Genomic DNA, 22,467 nt, shown 5'->3' on the forward strand with positions numbered 1-22,467 from the left:
GGATACTAGTAGTTGAAGTTCCATCGATTTCAAGGCGACTATTTAACCGCGACAACTCTACGCTCTGTTGTAGTTTCGCGAGGTAAAACAAAAATACAATAAATAGTACTTGTTTAATTATTTGGTTTTACAGCCCGCAAATTACGGGACATGATCCCCATGAATTGCGATAAATAAATGCTGATTGTGTTGAATGACGGACGTCGGGACCGTTTGGAGAAACAAATTACGGTCGGTAGACATTTCAAACAAATGAAATTATTAACGAAAGATGAGATTTTTCTAGGTATTTACGATCATTCGGTCATACCAAATATATACAAACTTGACAAATACACAAAGATGTGTAATAGTAGGTCATTTTTATTTTAGCCTTAGAAATATTTTCTTTCACTCAGTCCACGTCCATGCGTGGGAATTCTATTTAGCTTCATGGTCCTTCGGCTTGTCTTCTGCTTGGGGGGGAAACAACAATAATTATACAAATCGTAAACTCAACACAATCAGGAAAAGAAACCCAGACAACCATGTTGTACTTCTGTTGAATACATTTTGTAGCAGTGAGTCACGTCGGAATATTGTCTAAAATAAAATATTCAATCCCAGCCAAATCTAGGTCAAAGGGTCAGATTGCGTGCATATAATTATAGATAGTTAAAACAAAAAGTATTTGAACTTTTGACGGTTGTTCAACATCTATGCACGGTTACTAAACTAGTTACTAAACTAGTAACCGTGATCTATGAAAACCAGAACATTTTTAGTAGTCCGAATTGTTGCACGGTCGAAAATAAAACGGAAATTGACCGGTCAAAAGCGGAAGCGGTCAAGAGGTTTGGGGGGAAATGAGTACAGTACTTCTTTGTTTGATGAAGCGATGCTGATGCCACATTGTCGCCATAATGAGGCCACAATGAAGCGAAGCGATAATCGCCTAACTTTTTAATGTCGCGACATTGAAGCGATGCTGAAGCCATAACAATGCCATAATGATGCGATGCTGAAGCGAAGGTGAGGCTGAAGTGAAGCCAAAGCTTCCGCGAGAACTGTACTGTACACCATGGCAGCATGCCATACATTACAGAATCATTCCCATGTAGTATACCTAATACACCATGACAGAGTGTTGTACATTACAGAATCATTCCCGTGTAGTATACCTAATACACCATGTCAACATGCTGTACACTACAGAATCATTCCCATGTAGTATACCTAATACACCATGACAGCATGCTGTACACTACAGAATTATTCCCATGTAGTATACCTAATACAACATGGCAGCATTCCATACATTACAGAATTATTCCCATGTAGTGTACATAATACACCATGTCAACATGCTGTACATTACAGAATCATTTCCATGTAGTATATCTAATACACCATGATAGCATGTTGTACATTACAGAATCATTTCCATGTAGTATACCTAATACACAATATCAGTGTGTTTTACATTACAGAATCATTCCTATGGAGTGAAGATCTATGTACATACCTCAGGTTTAAGAACAGCTCGTTGACACATAGTACATACAAGTCCTTGTCGATGTACATGACGTGGTACTTGTCTAGTACGCTGCCCACATGATGTATCTTCACATGTCAGCCAGCCCTATGATTCAATTGCAAGGTAAAGTATGAATGTGTCATTTATCAATCAAAGAAAGCTTAGAAAGAACTTCTGTGTGCTGGAAGTATTGGAGATTTGCTTTTCAAACAAGAAGCTTGGCAACTAATTTTTGTCTGTTAACATGAAAAAAATGTGATTCACATCATCAAAATTTATAATACATACATACAGAAAATACATTTGAATTTTCATCCATGGTTTTTAGTCTAATTAGTTCCAGAGCACCTTCCTAAGAAATTCAATTTAAATCAGATTGTTTTAGATATCAGAAATGGACTAATTAATAGATAATCAATATGCATGTCTGGATTACCTCAATGAACCAAATGAATTATTATACAAATTAAGCAATTATTATGCATAGATTTAGGTCTGTATATTGTTTCAGGGCGCACATATACTAAGTTTCAATATAATGTGAGGATTAATCCTAACTATTAGTGGAAAGCTGAAAAGTAAATTATTATGCAAATAAGTTAAACTGAGTGGGTCTGTGCATTGTTCTGGAGCATCTATGTACCAAGTTTCATTAAAATGAGATAATAAGTACTTGCGATATCAGTGTAAAAGCCAAAAATTAACTAATTATTCAAACTACGATAGTTGATTAATATGCACACATTTTTACTTAAAATTAATCGGGTCTTTGGATTGTTCTAGAGCATTTATGTATCAAGTTTCATTGAAAAGTAATGAAGTAATAGTACTTGAAATATCAAAATTGATCAATTATGCAAATTAGGTAATTAATATTTCACATATCTGTCTGTGCATCATCCTATGTATCTATGTAAGTTTCATTGAAATGTGATGATTAGTACCTGAGATATCAGTGGAAAAGCTGAAAAATTGACTAATCATTATGCAAAGTAGGTTAATTATATGCATGGATTTTTACCCAAAACTAATCACATCTGTGCATTAGTTCAGAGCATGTATGTACCAAGTGTCATCAAAATCTAATGAATGGCTTCAAGGAACAGCTACAAATTAGCTAATTATAATGCAAGTCAGATATTTAATGTGTATGGATTTCAAAAATATCTGCATATTAGCTCAGAGCATCTGTACACTAAGTTTCATTCAAAACCAACATACGGCTCTTGAGATATCAGTGAACAGATAGACAGACACACATACATACAGACAGGGTAACTGCAATAACTCCCATTATATGTGTGCTTGGCAGACGGAGTCAAAAACCGAACTGACCATTTTGATTCAAATCGCAAATATAAATGATGTACATCAATAACCCACTGAGTAAAGACAACTTTCTTGCCAAGGAAAATCGGTCAAAGTATGTCAGAGAAATGGTTGAGGACAATCAAAAATAAAACCAAACCATTTTGCATAAAATCACTGAAGAAACTGACGTGCATTTAAAAACATGTGTGATGTTCACAGTAAGTTTGGAGAAAATCGGTCAATGCATAAGCAATGGTTGATTAAATATTCAAATTTTCTATTTCTATATAAGAAAATAGCCAGTTATATCAATTGGTTAAATTTTATTGAAACTCCAAAATAAGAAGAGAACAGGCAAACCATTATGTCTTGCCTCCATACCAAATGTAAACAATGTCTGTAATGTGTATCTGAGAAACTAATAAATAGATGATATGGTTACCAGTGGTCCAATTTTGAAACCCACCATGAATGATGTCAAGGTATTCAGTAACATACAAATAAATTGACATAATATAAGGTTATTACAAGAATACCTCAAAGTATGCACAAAGACAGTACAGCGGGAGTACCACATGCAGCAAAGGTCGACGCACGGCGTACTGTCGGAGTGCATACTTTGAGGTATTCTTGTAATCTTATTATTATACATCTTTTCCTTCCAAGAATACACACTTGTTTTTATTATTAGAGGACGCTTATGTGTGTAATCATTACATATTTGGAATTCGCATTTCCTAATATGGTAGGATGAAAATACCCTGTAAAATAACGTCACAATGTAACTTATGGCGTTACGGTGATAGATGTATAATAATAAATGAGATGCTGTAATGTGTAGACAATTTCATTGGGACTGAGTTGCTGGGTTCTTAGATACGAGAGAATATTTTAACAAATCAATATGCTAATAACATGATTAATATTCACAGAAATATCCTGATTCACCAAGAAATGTCATTTAGACTGATTTACAAGTTTATTCTCTGTGACTGTGAATGAATAATAATATCTCAATGAGTCGCAATGTACACACATTCTGTGCCCACTCTATTAATTAATAATTATTCTAACAAAATTCTATATTTTATTAATAGCTTAAGAGATTAGTATTGGTGAGAATTTATTAGACCTACCTGATAATATTTGTTGATATATTGTCTCATTGTTAGTGTTAATTTATTACTTAGTGACTTGATATACTCAGCTGGCTGCAATTTACATTCCGGATTTGAACAGTGGTCTAAAGTACACAGGATTGTGGAGCCCTGCAATAACAACATAGACACATTACTGAGGTGTTTACATATGAGAAACAGACATTCATCATGGACAGAGTGATTCAATGATATTCCATGAATATGTTGGAATCAAAACAAAACAACCAGAGCAAGTATATTTTGAGCCATTTTTTCTAACCTTCATGACTCAGACACACATATATTTTCCCCATTCAGGTATCATGCCCAGTTTCAAATGGGAAACACAAGCAAGTCTCCCCCCCCCCATGGAGGTGTTCTGCCATACATGTTCTCCAGGATGAAATATCCAGCCACACAAGTATTGGGTACATGTGTCTCAGTATGGGAATACCTGCGATACATGTGTCTCAGTATGGGAATACCTGCGATACATAAGGCCCAGGAATGTGATACACTGAGATACATAAGGCCCAGGAATGTGATATCCTGAGATACAAGTGGCCCAGGAGTGAAATATCCAGCGATACATGTGGCCCAGGAATGTGATATCCAGCGATACATGTGGCCCAGCAGTGGGATATCCAGCGATACACATGGCCCGGAGTGGGATATCCAGCGATACACGAGGCCCAGAGTGGGATATCCTGCGATACATGTGGCCCAGGAGTGGGATATCCTGCAATACATGAGGGCCAGTGTGAGATATCATGCGATACATGTGCCCTGTATCCTGCCACACACGTTATATTCAAAATAAAAAAGGGAACAGGTACACAGAGTGCTGAAAACCTCTAGAATTGCTTGACACTTACACTTCCAGAGAACACGCTGTCCATTATGTTTTCACGCCCGCATTTACAAATAAATATGAATCTTTTACAATCTTTATATTTCTCTTCATCTGCTAACTGCGCTTCGTAGCCATGCACAGCATCTAGCTCATCTTCCTGTTGTCTCATGGAGTGGCGGTAGCCTGAGGGATCCAATCCTGCAGGAACCAATGACAATGAGAATTCAATGGGCAAGTAATTCAGCATATAAATAATATCATAAGACATTGGTAGATTATTTACTTAATTACAAGACAATCCTATATGTTGTAGTACTTGTAGCAGCTAATGTATACCATATTTGGTACTTACCAAGACATTCAGCTATTTGGGCCGTGTCAGTGCCATCTATTGGATCACAAAGTCGTGAAACTACAGGATGCACCTGCTGCGCCAGGTAATATTTAATGTCAATTTTCAAATCTGGTCTACGATCCACCTCATCGGGGTGATAGGCACGTTGGCTAGCTGGAAGATTAGAACCATCCTGCAGGGAGAAAAAATAAAACAAAAAACACCCCAATCAGTCATATGCCTACTACCCCAAGAGGGATAATCACCCCCTCAGGGAGATCACTGGTTTGTAGATTCTGGCAACATATTGAATATACATGACAAACCCTTGGTAACACATGGTGGCTATTTACAAGTGGTACTTATAGACACAAAATTAATTATACACATAGAAATATTGCCTCAGGATAAACTCCAGATAGAGTTTCAGAGAGACAGCTGATACATAATCAATAATTTAACACAGTTGAAACGTCCAGAATTGATATGTTATCAGGTTCAGTGTTACCTCACATATAATGTATGACACAGTATCACCAGCACCAATCTTTTTTCCTTGATGAGAATTAATCCACAATGCTACGTGAACATGGGGTAAACTCTTCTTATCAGGGTAGTCTTGGGGAGATTTAGTCAGAGCCTGTCAAAAAACAAAACAAAAAAAAACTTCAAAATCATTTGATTAGTTATTAGTACCTGGGACACATTTATCTGTTTATCAACAGAAATTTGTGAGAGAACCACACCCACATTTTCAACCATTTTTAGTGTGCAAGTTGCCAACAAAACTCATGAATTTTATGGATTCAAATAAAATAAAGCTAGCAATTGCTAAGAAAGGTTATTAATATATTCTTCGATGCTCTTTGAATTATTATTTTTTTTTTACTTCAAGATATTAAATGGATAGTTGAAGTTGCAGAGATTTCAAGGTGACTGTTTATTTGTGACAACGCTAGCTCTGTTGTAGTTGCAGGAAGTAAAATAAAAAAAATTATAATAATACTTGTTTAATTATTTGGGTTTTCAGCCCACAAATTACAGGACATGATCTCCATGAATTATGGGACATGTTTGTCCTGTCTCGGCTGATTGTGTTGATACCCGTCCTAAACTCAGAGTATGAAGAAACCAACGGAGAGCGATATTCCAAACAAACTATTGGAACACGGTCGACAGACATTTCAAACAATCAAAATTATTAATGAAAGATAAGATATTTCTAGATATTTACAAACATATGTCATGACAAACATATGTAAAATTAACAAATATACAAAGAGGTATAATATTAGGTTTTATTTTAGGCTTAGAAATATTTTCTTTCACTCAATCCATGCTTGGAACTGCTATTTAGCATCATGGACCCTCGGCTTGTGTTTGCCTTGGGGGGAAAACAACAATAATTATACAAATCAGACAACCATGTCGTACTTGTGTTGAAATACATTTTGTAGCAGTGTGTCACGTCAGAATATTGTTTAAAATAAAATATTCAACCCAGTCAAGTCTAGGTCAAAAAGTCAGATTGTTAGATAGATAGTTGAAACAAAAAAGTATTTGAACTTTTAACGACTGTTCAACATCTATAAAAACATGGAAGACAATTATAAGTCAATGTGAACCTGAGTAAATTTTTAGTAGTTCAAATTTTAAATGCAAGCAAGAAAGCGAGTGAGTGGGTTATGATATTTCTGGGTTTCCGCAGTTGAAAATAAAGAGAAAATTGGCCGGTCGAATTGAACAGCATCAATTAAAACAACATAGTTGAACTCTGGTGACCTTGCCCTTTGTTATATAATTCCCTTTATCATAGTTTGTTTCAATATAAATATGCATTGTCATAATTAATTTTGAATACAAACAAGTTTTGGGGTTGAACCAACAGTGGGGAATCAGTCTACCGAATGTCCTTAAAAGATGTAAATATCTTACAAAAACATTGGTGCCTTATTTGTTTAATTATTTTAAGGAACATAATTTCCAGCTTTATTGAAAGTAATTTAGATATTTTAGAATAAAAACAAATGTCTCATTGCAAAAAAAAGTGCTGCTTTTAGATGTGAAAAGATCCATAAAACATGCAAGATAACAGAAAAATTTAGCTGGCTTTAGTCCAAGTATTTTGTACAGGTGTCTGTCAAAAATTAATGATTCACTGAGACAAATATGAACTGCCTCATTGTGTGACTACTGTATTATATGACAATTAAAAAAAAACCCTTTATGAATAGCTATCATGTTGCAAGCTATGCTTTGTATGCAAATCAACTTAAATAGTTGGTGTCCAGTGGAGGGAGAAGTCAACAGTACTGTTGCCTCCTGAGAAACTACATCTTCAAACACTGCAATCTCTGAAGTGCGTTTTTAAACTAGTATTATAAAAACTCTATCATTCTGTTCTAATAGCTGAAACATATTCCTGTGAGTTTTCATTTGTCGAATGAACTGTTTGTCAAATACAGAATACATATATTTTAGAATAATTTTCTTTTTAAAATGTGGATGAAATGTTTTGCTTTTAATGTATTTTTTATGCATTGTTTTTGATTTGATAACTTTGAACTAAACAGATTTTCTATTAGCTTCAGATCTTGATCAAAGTTAGGCACCCAGTTCATAGGAGTGCTTATATTGATTTTCTGACATCTTGTTTTCTGTAAAGATTTTATTGGTAGGTTTGCAAATGTGTATAAGACTGTGCAATCTCTCCATGAGTTGGTTTTGAAACCCAGTATGGGATTCTGAGATACATTACCAAGGATATTATTACAAGATAAATCATTTGCTTCATTGAACACATACAACAATGCATATTTCCACTGAGATCAGTGACCTTTGATGTGTATCACCAGTGATCAGTCAAGTAGAAACAGTCAAAATATTTTATCAGATTTTCTTAATTTTTGCATGATATTTTCATACAGGACATCTGTTGTTCAAACTCAGGGAAGACTTTATACTGATGAATAAGGTGACCAAGTTTGATAAAGTTTGGAATAGAATTAGCAAAGTTATTATGCACACAATAACAATTATTAACGACGACGATGACAACAACGACAACGCCGGACAAAATTTTTCCCTTAATATACCTTTCCCTTCCATCTTTGATGGTACGGGCAAGGTAAAAATGGCCACCTGTTGGCCATTTTGAATACATCTGTATATCTATGATATGATGTATAAAGAATATAAAATTTTAACATAATTAGTCAAAGCATGTCAGAGATATGGGTCTGAAAAACAAAATGACATGTATCATAATGTCTAATGAATGTACAAGTGTGAACAAAATCAATACATAAACGTCAAAGATCTGGTTCGGGAATGCCTAAAATGCTTGACTTTTATAATTTTTAGCACTAAAATATCCACCTTTCATATAATTTGATTGTCAAACTAATAAATCTGTATATCCATGACATGATGTATAATGAATATTTGAAATTTAAACATAGTAAGTCAAAGCATTGGAGATATGGCACTAGAACCACATTCATTAAAAAAAGTGGTTGCCAGTCAGCAATTTTGAATCGGATCTGAAAAACAAAAGTCCCATAATTTTCAATGTATGTACCAAGTTTGAAATGTTTGATTTCGCTGATTTTTCAGCACAAAATTGATATGCATATGCATAATATTACGTATTATGTTATGCGTGAAGTTTAAATGTAATCGACCCAGGCATTTCTAAGATATAGGTCCTGACTTGCACACAGCGGCACACACAATCCATAAGTCTCCATTTTTAGCTTTGAAAACAGTATTTTAACATAAAAATCAAAGAAAGCTTAGAAACAACTCCTGCGTATACAAAGTCTTAGAGATGCATTAAAAATTAATTCAATATTACTTGTACTTGAGATATCGATGGAAAAGCTGAAAATGTACTAATTATACAAATCAGGTAATTAATATGCACAGATTTTAGTGTAAAACAAACAAGTGAGCACAATGTCACAGACCATCTGTGTACCATGTTTCATTGAAATGTAAGTGAAAAAGCTAAAAATGAACTAATTATGCAAATGAGGTGATTAATATTATATGCACAAATATTTACCTCGAAAATAATCTGTCTCTGCATAGTCCTAGAGTATCTATCTACTAAGTTTCATTGAAATGTAATGTTTAGTACTTGAAATATCAAAATCTGGAAATTGATTAATTATGCAAATTAGGTAATTAATATGCACAGATAGTAACCTAAAAACTATCAGGTCTGTGCAATGTCGTATGACATCTATGTACCAAGTTTCATTGAAATGTGATAATTAGTAAAAGTGGAAAAGCAAGAAATTGACTAATCATTATGCAAATTAGGTAATTAATATGCACATGTTTTTACCCAAAAATAATCAAATCTGTGCATTAGTCCAAAGTTTTATTAAAATCCAATGAGATATTAGTGGAGCGGACAAACAGACACAAAAACGCACATGCATCCACTTCATACAATTGTTGTGACGACACACATTGGATTATTTTTTTATATAGTTTTAATATGAACTTGATTAAACGCGTTCCTATATAGGGTTGCATTTTAATTAGAGTTTAATTAAACTCAATTACAATGCAATTCAATATAGAATTGCGATTTTATTCGAGTTTAATGAAATAGAGGTTGAATATCCAGTGACATAACTTAAAAATGTTTGCGAAGCTTAGGCTTGGTAAAAAGGAAAGGTATGGTACAATTATATAAATAATATAAATTAAACCATAGCTTCCCCCATTTACTAAACCTAAGTTAAGGAAACTTGACTTAAATTTGATTATTATTATTATGAAAATAGTGAGGGTCGTCCAAATGTAGGTCCTGTCGTCACAAGTCAGTATAAAGTTCAAATGAAGTCGTCACAATGTTGTTACACTCACATGCACACGCACATATATATATATATATATATATATATATATATATATATATATATACATACATACAGACTGCTAAGACTCCCATTGTGTGCTTCACACACAGAAGTAAAAAAATCATATTTTGACAGGACCTATACTGGATTCTGTCGTAAATTCTCCCTGGGTTGTTAGATGACAGTTGGGGTTTTTGAAAAATGTGACGAAAAATTCGCCCAGGGCATTTTTTGCAGTTTTTTTAAGGTGTTTTCTTTTAATATTTTGGCTTTTATTTTACCAGACATTTCAATCATTCTTGACATCTAAAATCAAGTCTAATTTAAATCAAATCTATTCAAGAGTGATGTTTATAGCGACTAGCGTGAATGGGTAAGCTTTGTTTCGACAAAGAGCTGTTATCACCGTGAGCGATGTTAAATTATTCTTCAAATGCTCAGTTTATCTTTTGAAAACAACTAATTTTTTTATTTAAAAAAAAAATGCTGTTTTCCCATCAAAATTCAAGCCAAAGAATATTCTCCAGCATCGGGCGTTTAATATTGACTGGAATCAGTTGCTTACGATGAACTAAGTTGAAATTTATTTTTTGTACGTTATTATAATCATTACTAAGTAATAATCAGCAATTATGAAACGCAGCATGGCCAGATTGCGCTATCACGATCATTTGCTTCTAAGCAATGCAGTAGTGTTCGTTTTTATTTAAAACTTCTACTCTTACTTTACTAATAAAATTAAAAAAAATTATTGTATTTGGTGTACCAGGTCCGTTAATGTGATTTTTTTGGAGAAAGATGACACAGGGTTGCATTGTAATGAAATTTTAGGCGTTTTTACTTTTTAATTCAGCAAGAAAAAAATGTATCAAATTTTAGATTAGGGTGATTTTTTGGATGGTCGAATTTACGGCAGAATCTGGTAATATGAAAATGTACTTGCCCTAAATTATCATTTGATGCTACAAACAGGGATTAACAATAGTGGTAAATGGGTTAAACAATTCTAACATGCATATGGTATTACATTAAATAAACATCATAAAAACTTGTATAAATCTACAGATACTTGAGGCAGACTAAGTTAAAGATGTAACTATAACGCTTGTAAAAGCTTTGTATATAAATAAACACATTCTGATTTTTGTCATTTCACAATATAGAATCTAATGAATGACTAATGGTTAGTCTCAATCCTAATCCTAAAATAAACAAGGTTCCATGGATGTCATTTTTTTTATTCACTAGTCAGTGTACATTTATTGTTTTTAACAACAACCATCTGTGCCATGTGATTATCAAAATTGGAACTAAAAGGGTAATATAAAAATATAATATAGATTTAAAATGTTTACAAGACTTCTTATGAGATAATCACCATGTTTGCATCAGTAACAGTCTCCCTGCTCACCATCATTCAGTGATTATGTATAATAACAAACCTCCTCCTAGACAAATACAGTTTGATCTTTCAAACAAGTCATGAAAAAGTTTTCAACTTTGAATGTTTACAAAGTACATGTATTAAACAATTTTCCTTATTTGTGTATTATATAGCAGCTAAAATGTTTTTGGAAAGCTGATCTATCTTTGTTAAATTTAAAAAGTTGTGTTCGTGTGAAAAATCCATGATTTCAGCTATGGGAGTACCGATAAAGGTCAATTTCTTATCAGAATTTGTAAATTTAAGTCAATATGTTTTCTATTGAACACAAATAAATGGTTTAAAATTTAATTTAAAAGAATTTTCTTTAATGTTCAAATAAAAAAAACAATTAATGTCATTGTTATGTTCTATGCAATGCAAATATACAGATTATTCTGTATAATACAAGTACCTCTGAAAAGACAAAGGTCTATAAATCATTTGTGTGCAGAGAAGCATGGTTCAAAACATATTCCTAATCCTTTGCACTGTCTAGACTCAAACATTGGAACTAGAAATCATTGGATGTTATAAGTTATGTCAACAAGAATATATTTTGAAAATGAACATTTACCTGATAAAATATTGCATTAGAATTTCAAATGAATGAAAGAATAGACTGGTTGTAATGTATTTATCACACATGTGAAGACATAAATTAAATAAATATTGGGGTATGTAATAATACTTGACAAGTAGTGTATAATAACATTTTGTATTTTTAAAGCTACATGTTACTATATTAATGATTTCAAGGTCCCTTATACAACAAGTCATTGAAAATGACACAGTCCCCGTTAAATTAAGTTCTCTTTGTGCTCGTCATATTAAAGCGGAGGGGTTGTCGCGAGCGTGTCCTTGAAACTTGAGTTCCAAGTGGCTTATACAACAGATTGTTAATTTTACATCAAAATACGTGTTCCGTGTAGTAGTAATATGGCCAAAAATAAAAACAGCTGTTATTCGGCCATCTTTGATCTGATTATGAAACACACTGATATGTATGATGTATGTGCCAAATACGAATGAAAATGGTACATAAATTGTGGAAATATAGTAGTAAGGCCAAAAAGTCAGATGGCTGTCAATCGGCTATCCTCAACCAGATTTTGAAACAAATTGTCATGGACATGCATCCTAACATGTATAAAGTACATGTATGTGCTAAATTTTAATGAAAACTGACAGAGCACGTCAAAGATACCGCATAAAAAAGAAAAAAAAAATGCCTGCCAGTCGACCATCTTTAATCCAATTGCGAAATAAATCGTCATGAACATGTACCCTAACATGTATAATCTATGTACCAAGTTTGAATAACAACTGACAAAGCATGTCCAAAATACAACATTTTCAAAAAACAAGATGGCTGCCAGTCGGCCATTTTGAATGGAATCGCTAAACCACTGCATGTGCATATGTCCCACATAAAGTACTAGGCACATGCAAAGAATGAACGGAATCGGTCCAAGGATTCTGAGATATGACTCCGGACGGACGCACAGACCGACGGACACACAGATGCACGGACACACAGACGGATGGAGACCGAATTATAAGTCCTCGTTTTCGGACTTTGTCCGAACGGGGACTAACAAGCAGTCTATCGGCTGAGATAGCTCTGCTGTTAGCAATGCACATTTCAATTAAAGAACTGAAGATATCATTAGAAAATGAACAATATGTATAGTATCAAAGCAATCGGACTTGCCGTTTTCAACAAGAATTCAATAATATCACTTTTCACCAAAAATGACAAAAATATTCATCAAAGTTAGATAATTGAAGATATCATCACGAATAAAAATAAATCTGAGAGAGGTCCACATGTAGTACCTATATATGTAATATCAAAGCAATTGGATTTGCGATTTTCAAAAGAAGTCGAAAATATCACTTTTTACCAAAAATTACAAAAATATTCACTAAAATTAGAGAATTAAAGATATCATCACGAAATGAACAAATCTGAGAGAGGTTCATATGTAGTACCTATATACTGGGATGAGAATTTTAATTTTCAGCTGAAAGTAAAGTAGCTTGGGTCCAGGCTGACATCGTTAACAACTTCCGAGTCTACGTCCAAGCCATTTGTTCCACTGGGCGACAGAGCAGCTCACTCCGAGATAAGAAATGTATTAGTTTATTACTGATGAACATTAACCAGCGACTTAAAAATGAAATATTTATTTATTTCACAATGATGTTATTGCATTTTTGTCTTACCTCGGAGTGAGCTGCCCCGTCTTACCTTGGAGTGAGCTGCCCTGTCGCCCAGCGGAACAAATGGCTTGGACGTAGACTCGGAAGTTATTAACGATGTCAGCTGGCTTGGCTGTTTGGTATCTAGTTGCGCGAATGTGGCGCTTTTCTTAAAAACGGATCTCAATGAATAGTTCGTCCGTCTCAAGGCAACCGTCTGGCAATTTTTTTTTTTCCCCCTCACACATGTTCTGTTAACGCCACTGTCACAGGGTCATTTCTCAGTAACTTAACTTTAATTGTTGGAGTGTATATTTTTACAGTTTAATTAGGTTTAATTAGTTTGGCCAGAGATGGCGCTGTATTTGACACTTTAATGGGTGTGACTAACCCATCCGAAAATGAAACCTTCCTGAATAAATTAACTTGTCACATGGCGTGAAACAAAGGGATCACTTCTCCCTGCTGCCTGTCACAGTTAACATCTTGAGAAGTTTGTTGCCAGTTCCTGATACTTTGGGTTGGAAACCCCGTGGTCAACTACATGTGCTTCCAACAACTATAGTATTCTACATGGTGAAGTCGCCGAGTCTCCATAGGTGTGCTGCAACTTGTTTGTCAAACCGTCACCAAGACAAAATCCCTAGGAGATTGTCAAACCAACATCAAGACATTAAATCGTGTGCATGGAACTGAGTCAACTACAAAAGCTAAGTAGCCTCTGACGTTGCATTGTTATTTCTACGTTACTGCGTTCGTCGTTATGGTACAGTGACTGATGTTAACAGTCTACAAGTGACAGCGTAAAACGTTATTTACTTGTATTTTCAGATTATGTACTGAGTATGTTGTTTAGGGCATTAACCATGGTTATTTGCGTTTAATTGATAATGTAATTGTTGCTTTAATTATTTGTGGTCAAACTTGATTTGCATTACAAATATTATTGGAGATTATTGTATATTAAATATTTCGTTGACCCACATATACTTGTGTTTCTTGAAGTGCGTTCATGTTTGTTGCGGGTGTGCGTGTTCTATCCCAAAGTTCTACCCTGGCATTACTGTGTATGATCATATACCAATATCAATATATCTTTACATTATTTACATTGTGTATTTTGGGGTAAAGAACCCAACCACAAGGTCGGTGACTGTACTTTATTTAGGCCATTGCATTTCTGTATGACGTTTGGCGATTCTACCACACCATAATACTTCACCGTATAATTTACCTTGTGACAGCCACGCATCGCCGAGAACCGTATAAAATCAAATCGTTACAATACAATACATCAAACTGGCCGTCCTGTTGAATGCCAGACAAGCAAATATGAAACAAAAGACAGCACTTCGTAGTATTGATGACTAAATCGTCCTACCCCACACCAAAGTAAAAAATGAGCTTCTCACTTTGAAAATACCCAGAATCTACAAACAATGTATACGCTTACGTTGGGTTCGAAAACCAAACATCTGCATGGCAATGTTATGGTGGGCATCTTTGAAAGTAGTGCCACTATGACGCATGGATCAATGAACGCAGGCATAAGATCTCTTGGTGGCAGAGATATATTCGTAGAATGGGACAATGATGGTCCAAACAGACCACAGACTTGGTGGTTCACATTAAGAAACTGAAAAATGTACATTACTGAATCGACAGAGTGAAGTTCAAAGTCATACCTTATTAATTTCATACATTTTTCTTGGCATTTCATTATTAGCCACTTTTTCTCCAACATCTGTTAATTTATTGTGAATGTTTTCAACAATGATCTCTCTGGACTCAGCCGATAGTATCTGCCCAATCACATAGCTTGGAAATAAAACAATTAGAGTTTTAACAAATTTTATGACATTAATATTCATGGATATGAACAAATAGGTCTGAGGCTTATCCCAGAGCACCAATTTTCATTAAAACATTTTTGAGACATCTATGGAAATAAGATCATCAATATTCATGGTATCAATCAAAACCTAATAATATCTGTAGATTATTTCCGGGCACTTATGAGCCAAATTTAACATATAACAAAGACACATTCAGACAGAGACACACACACAGATACTTGTATTGCTATATGTTCCGAGGACTTCATTGGATTAACTTTTAATATAGTTGTGATATGAACTCGATTAAAACGCGTTCCTATATAGGGTTACGTTTTAATTGGAGTTTAATTAAACTCAATTACAATGCAATACAATGGAGAATTGCATTTTAATTAAGTTTAATTAAACAAGAGTTGAATTTCCCGTGACTGAACATAGAAATGTTTGCGAAGCTTAGGTTTAGTATCGGGGGAAGGTACGGTACAATTTTATTAATATTAATATAAACTGAACCATATCTTCCCCCGATACTAAACCTAAGCTACGCAAAACGTATTAATAATCGAATTAACTATTAATATAAATTATGTTTTCCGAGAACTATGAAAAAGGTCCTCGGAAGGTGTGTATGTCCTCGGAAGTTGCTATATATCTGTATTTTTGTCCTCGCAACATATAGCAATCCAAGTACACACACACACACACACTTCCTTCCTTTTGAGATAAAAATAAGAACATTACAAACTAAATTACATGAACTAATCATATTTCAAATTTTCCTCATTTACCCGGCCCTGAAAAAGGGACTGTACTTGTTCTATATAAAATACTTGCAAAGCAACATTAAGATAGCGGTTGGTTACTTACTTGCCAGTATCTTTAGCAAGATCACACCAATCTCTTCTTACAATATCCAAACCTTTGAGTTCTTGAGTTGTGCTTATTTTACCATTTGGGAGTTTCTGAATTGCAAGAGCAGCATATCTGAAACCATGGAAACAGTAGCCATCATGAAATCAACGATTTGTTTATGATACAAAATAAAATACAATCAGCCAACCAGACAAGTCATTTGACATTTCAAGTATGTTGTCAATTTAGGTGCCTTGTATGCGATATTCACCAATAATGGAAGCCTGTTTGTCATCTAGTTGTCTGAATAACAAGCAATTTGAGTCAATGAATAATAATAAACAAACAAGACATGTCATGTCATAGCCCCGCTCAGAAAAAAAATTTAAAAACTTATAATGAACTGGGTTTGTGTCAGAGTGAATTAATTCATTATGAGCTGTATTAAAATTCCATTATTAAATGTTCAGAATTGATGTGTTACAATTTTAGGGGGTGGGGTAAAAATTTATTCATTTGGCTTTTCTGAGACAATTTATAACTTGTTAAACATATAATGCGATGTGCACTTGTAAACAATTATTACCTGTTCCTGTACCAACTTCGAACAAAACTGGATGACACATATCTGAGAAAAAGCTTGTTTTTTTTTAGTTTTTTGAGGGGAAAAATGGCTTCCAAGTCGTACAAATTTATCCAATCAAAGAAGTCATGAATGACACTGCCTTCACTTGTTGTCATTTGAAAGTTGCAACATATAATTTGTCCAGTTTTTGGCATGGACATAAATTGGCAAACATGATTTCTATGGCATTTTCAAGTTTATAGCACTCACCATCCTGGTCTCAGCAAGAACACCAGAGAGCAACAAACAAGTACAACAGGTATGCAAATATGTTGAAGAGTCAGTGTTGTGTCTGTTTGGATAAACTTCCTTGTACAACTGTATTCCTAATACAAGAACACTGTCAATCACAGAACTGTTCCAGTGAAAAACTTCTGATATTTTAGACAGTAACAGGGCAAAGATACTGTCCTACAAGTACTAGCACCAGATGAGGAACTGAGAAACTGCAATGATCCTTGGTGTACATTACATGTGTCAACAACTTTACTTCCCATGTACTTCATGTACAGATCTACAGATGTAGTTTATGGGCCCTGAATTAGTTTAAATATCTCTAAATAAGGACAAGAGTACTTCTCATATGACAATGATACAAATAAAGTGCAAGAATCCTGAAAAATATTATCAAGTTTTTATTATCATACATTAATATTAACAAATCGTGTGAAATTGAACTTTTATGTACAGAGAAACACATATTTATCAGGGATCTCGCCACGGTGGTCGGCCCCGACCGGCACTCAAAATTAGCGACCACCATGGAAATGCTTCCGACCAGGACTATTGTCCAATTGTTATTATAATTATGTACCGACCGACACGCATTATAATTTGTAAACAATGACTGAGTAAAAGGAATTATTGGTATAATCAGTGTATAACATCGCGAAGTAAGTTATGTCACGTCGTAACGTTGAAAGTTCGAAAGTTTTATTTGTTCGTTCATTACTGTGAATATATACGTTTTAGAAATTGATGATACAAATAATAAATTACATCAATACTCCAAATAATTACATTGTCGATTTTTTTGAAGGAGAATGTATTTGAAGTAAATAAGATCGTGAAAATATTCCTGGCTAAAACGTTTCAAATGCGCTTTATTTAACTTTTTACAATAGACATTAATAATGCAACAATAATTTATTTGTTTCTGTTTTTTAGTCTGCAGCATTCGCATTTCGAATATATTTAATTTTTAAATTCAAACCCTTCTAAATTGTGAAACATAATAAAAATATTTGCTGCGACCGAACTCATTAATATTCATTGTAATTAATATTCACATAGCTCATTAATATTTATGACCGACCGGCACTCACTTTGGGCTGGCGAGATCCCTGATTTATGCTTTGGTTGACAGCACTTCTCAAAGAAAAGAAAAAGACGACCTGCAAAACTTTATACAATTGTCAGACATGCAGCAAATAGTATGCTTTTGTAATATATGCAGTTTCAGTGGCTTTGCTTTCTGAGAAAGAAATTCTGGCTCTGCACCTGAAAAAAACAAAAAAAACATTTAGTCAAAAGTAAGCAGAGGTTGTAGCATACAATGTATGTGCTCCCATTAGCTGTTAAATTTAATTAAAAAAGATATTTGAGTACAGTCTTTTCAGTACGAAAACATATTACTTAATATATTCATACCAGCGAGAAAGAAATTGCAGTTTACACTGAGCAATTAGGAATATACATGGACAACAATTGATGCATGTCTAGCAATATACTGTTTGAAAGGCTGCAAGATGTAATGAAATAGCAAACCAATCACTACTCGAGTCGGACTGGCTGGGAATTTGGTTCTACAATAGGCATCATGAAATGTTGGAAAATTACAGTCAATCAAAAAAACTGTTCACACGACAACAAAAAATAGTCACTATATTTATTATGCATTATTTTTTTGTTGGTAGCAAATCATCACGGTACGGTAGCTTACTTGTTTTCGAAGTGTTGTAATTGTTGATTAGTACTCAGTAGTGATTATATTAACGTACAAAATATAAATTCGTTGAATTGTTATGAAATGCAAGTAAAATTCAACTTAGTTTTATCTTAAGCAAATGTTTTCGGTTAACATGTTAACGCTCGATGAGACGATATCCGCCATGTTATCCATGCCCACGAGGGTGTTTATTGACCAGATAGGTCAAGTCGCTAATCAACCAATCAAAATGCTGGATGGTGCCCACGTGCTCAAATTATCATAAAGCATTTAAATATGACAGTTCAGCGACCTCATGGTGAAAGCAACACGGAAGACTAGATTTACCGATGTTTAAGTGCGATCTTTTGGCTTCGTTTCTCATGGGGAAAAAGGCATGATTTTTTTTTTAATCGGCCCGATTTAGAAAAATAAACAAGTCATTGTCAATGACACGTCCCCGTTCCGTTCATATTTGAGTGACATATACATTCAAAGCAGATCATGACCGAAATGCACCTGCATATGTACAACACACATTGTACTAAATCTGAACAAAATCCATCCATGCATGACTGAGATCCAGTTCCGGAATTGTGAAAATACGTGATTTTGATGCATTTTCGGCCTTAAAATGGCCATCATTCAGCTATTGTTAAGCGGATCATGAAACAAATGCACATATCTATTTGTGACATGATGTACCATGTGTGTGTGAAGTTTGAACTTGATCAATCCAGACATGTCTCGGATACAGATCCAGAACTGAATTCTTTAAAACAAAATGGCCGCCAGTCGGCCATTTTGAACTTGATCTGAAAAAAAAAAAATGACGTGCATCAAGGTCCTATTATGTTTAATGTAAGTACCAAATTTGAACGAAATCCGTCCATGCATAACTGAGATCTGGGTCCGGAATGGTGAAAATGTGCGATTTCAATGCATTTTCGGCCTTAAAGCGGCCGCCATTTGGCTATCGTTAATGAGATCATGAAACAAATGCACATACATATTCGTGACATGATGTACCTTGTGTGTGTGAAGTTTGAACTTGATCAATCCAAGCATGTCTCAGATACGGATCCAGAACTGAATTCTTTAAAACAAAATAGCCGCCAGTCAGCCATTTAAAACCCGATCGAAAAAAAAAAATGACGTGCATCAAGGTCCTATTATGTTTAATGTATGTACTAAATTTGAACAAAATCCGTCCATGCATAACTGAGATCCGGGTCCGGAATGGTGAAAATGTGCGATTTTGATGCATTTTCGGCCTTAAAATGGCCGCTATTCGGCTATCGTTAATCGGATCATTGAAAAAATGCATGTGCATATGTCCCATATAATGTGTGATGTATGAGTGAAGTTTGAACTTAATCGGTCCATGCATGTTCGAGATACAGGTGATCACGGACGCACGCACGGACGCACACAGGGCAAAACATAAGTCCCCGTTTTCGGACTATGTCCGAACGGGGACTAATAAACATACCGTCCCAAATAAAAATGTACCGGGTGGAATTTTTCTGTGGAAAAAAATAAACATACCGGTATGTTTATATTGGGACATTTAGCGTTGTGGGCAAGCTCTCCTGAGTAGCGACATATTTTTAACTTCGCCTATTGCGTGATCAGTGGATTGCGTAAATAAACCAACACTTTCAATGAGTACATGCCGACCCAACTAAACTTGTTTATGGCTGTTTATGAACAGCGAGGACGCATCTCATAGAACAATAGCTGTGGAAATCATAAACAAATGTAAATGTTGCGGAAATCAAGCATGGCGATAATGATTTTGAGCGAGGCAGAGTCTGGCAAGCGTCTCAGAGCAGCATTGCGCCGACACCACCACGACCTTTGAATCCCGGTGAGAGCACTGCAAACCTCTTAAATCACGAGGTAAACTTTCAATTTACACAATACATAATCAGTTCCTACAACCATAATAAAAAGGCAGTTTTTCTGGCGAAACTCTCGCCAGGTTAGCAATAGTTTCTCACGATCACCAAACCCGAGACACAAACGATAATACAAAGTGTATAAATACCATAACAAGCACAGTTTCTTACCTTTGAAATTGACGAGACACAGTTTTGTCCATATAAGTGTCGCGCAAATAAAGATACAATTCCGGGATACAATATCCTCACAAAAATGACTGATTTCCACCGAGACGAGAACTGCGTAAGCGTCATCAAAACTCGGATTAAACTCGGGTAATTTGGGGAAAAGTCGGATTTTCCAGCAGTTTTGAAGGAAAAATGTTAAAAATCAAGGAAAAACACTGTGAAACTTTGAAGAATCGAAAAAATAACTTAATGTGCTTAATAGCACCATCAATTTCTGTCTCTGTACCAACTCTTAACTGAATTGGATCACACATGTGTGAGAAAAAGCTGTTAACATGAAAATGTGCACACACATTGGCACAGACACGACCCAAATTAATACACCCGCCCGGGTCGCAGATCCGGCGGGGGCTAATAAGAGGTTGACTATCAGAAACTCTAAGGTGTAAATTATGTTTTGAGCTTTTTGGTTCACAGTTATGTTGCTGTAAATTTATGTGGGCTTTTATCTATTAAATCTGTGTAAATTTTCTTCATTAACCCCTCCCGAGTATCTAACTACATAAAAACATCAAAAATACACACTTTTTTTTCTTCAGTAACAGCATTGACTGGAACACACCATCAATGTCAATTTCTAACAACCGATAGAGCTTGTTAACTTCACTTTTAACCTGTAACCATTAGAAAATAATTACTAAAGGTATAAAATGACATAGCCCCAGTCAACAATATAACTGACGTCACCAAGATGACGTTTAAGTCAATGATTCATAAATCAACTTTGAATCTCAACTACTATAAATAACCAAATAAAAGTGTAAATATTTGTAATTAATATATTGCAGATACAACACAATATATATTTTGTTATGTGAATGAAATTGGCATTAGTTCACACTGAGTTATACAGAATAGGATTACATCTGCTTGCCAACACCAAGTTTGATTGAAATGAACCAAGTCATCTTGGAGAATCAGTTGTGAACAAAAACCAAGCTAGGTCAACGACAAATAGTCTGACTGCATTTGAACTATGTCTTTTACCTTGTTTCCTACTTTGAACACTTGATCTAAATCAGTTGTATTGGTATTAATCATAATAGAATCTGTATCACCATAGATTACATCAAGATTCATCTGAAAACATAAACAAAATATAGATGTACAAGATTTTTGATACATCAAAAGGTCAAAATCAGTAGAATACACATTTAAAATAAAAAATAGTTTTTGTTTTCCCCCCAAAAAAATATTTTAGTTTGGGAAGGAGGGAAATATTTACATATTTCAGTCTGCACATTATCCCAAAGCATCTACATACCATGTTTATTTGAAATCTAATGATTGGTTCTTGAGGTATTGGTATAATAGACACACATATACAGACATCTTTAAATAGATGCCTACACAGATGAACTAACTACAAAGACTCCCATTGTGTGCTCTGAACACAGTAGTCAACAAGCAGACTGTCAGCTGATATAGTTCTTCTGTA

General features: G+C 34.5%; 1 protein-coding gene across 1 annotated transcript in view; it reads right to left on the minus strand.

The window, feature by feature from the left end:
• Window positions 1-22,467, minus strand: part of LOC102802291 (DNA polymerase alpha catalytic subunit-like) — a 107,197-nt gene that overhangs the window by 8,642 nt on the left and 76,088 nt on the right. The window contains exons 28-36 of the mRNA XM_085498422.1: window positions 22,017-22,109; window positions 21,555-21,643; window positions 16,361-16,477; window positions 15,341-15,473; window positions 5,662-5,793; window positions 5,172-5,346; window positions 4,842-5,017; window positions 3,964-4,095; window positions 1,505-1,621 (exon numbers count right to left, since the gene is read on the minus strand). Coding sequence (XP_085354548.1) covers window positions 1,505-1,621; window positions 3,964-4,095; window positions 4,842-5,017; window positions 5,172-5,346; window positions 5,662-5,793; window positions 15,341-15,473; window positions 16,361-16,477; window positions 21,555-21,643; window positions 22,017-22,109 — 1,164 coding nt within the window. The remainder of the gene's footprint in view (window positions 1-1,504; window positions 1,622-3,963; window positions 4,096-4,841; window positions 5,018-5,171; window positions 5,347-5,661; window positions 5,794-15,340; window positions 15,474-16,360; window positions 16,478-21,554; window positions 21,644-22,016; window positions 22,110-22,467) is intronic.

The sequence above is a fragment of the Saccoglossus kowalevskii genome, chromosome 1 (assembly GCF_978046115.1).
Source record: "Saccoglossus kowalevskii chromosome 1, keSacKowa6.1, whole genome shotgun sequence".
Classification (NCBI taxonomy): Eukaryota; Metazoa; Hemichordata; class Enteropneusta; family Harrimaniidae; genus Saccoglossus; species Saccoglossus kowalevskii.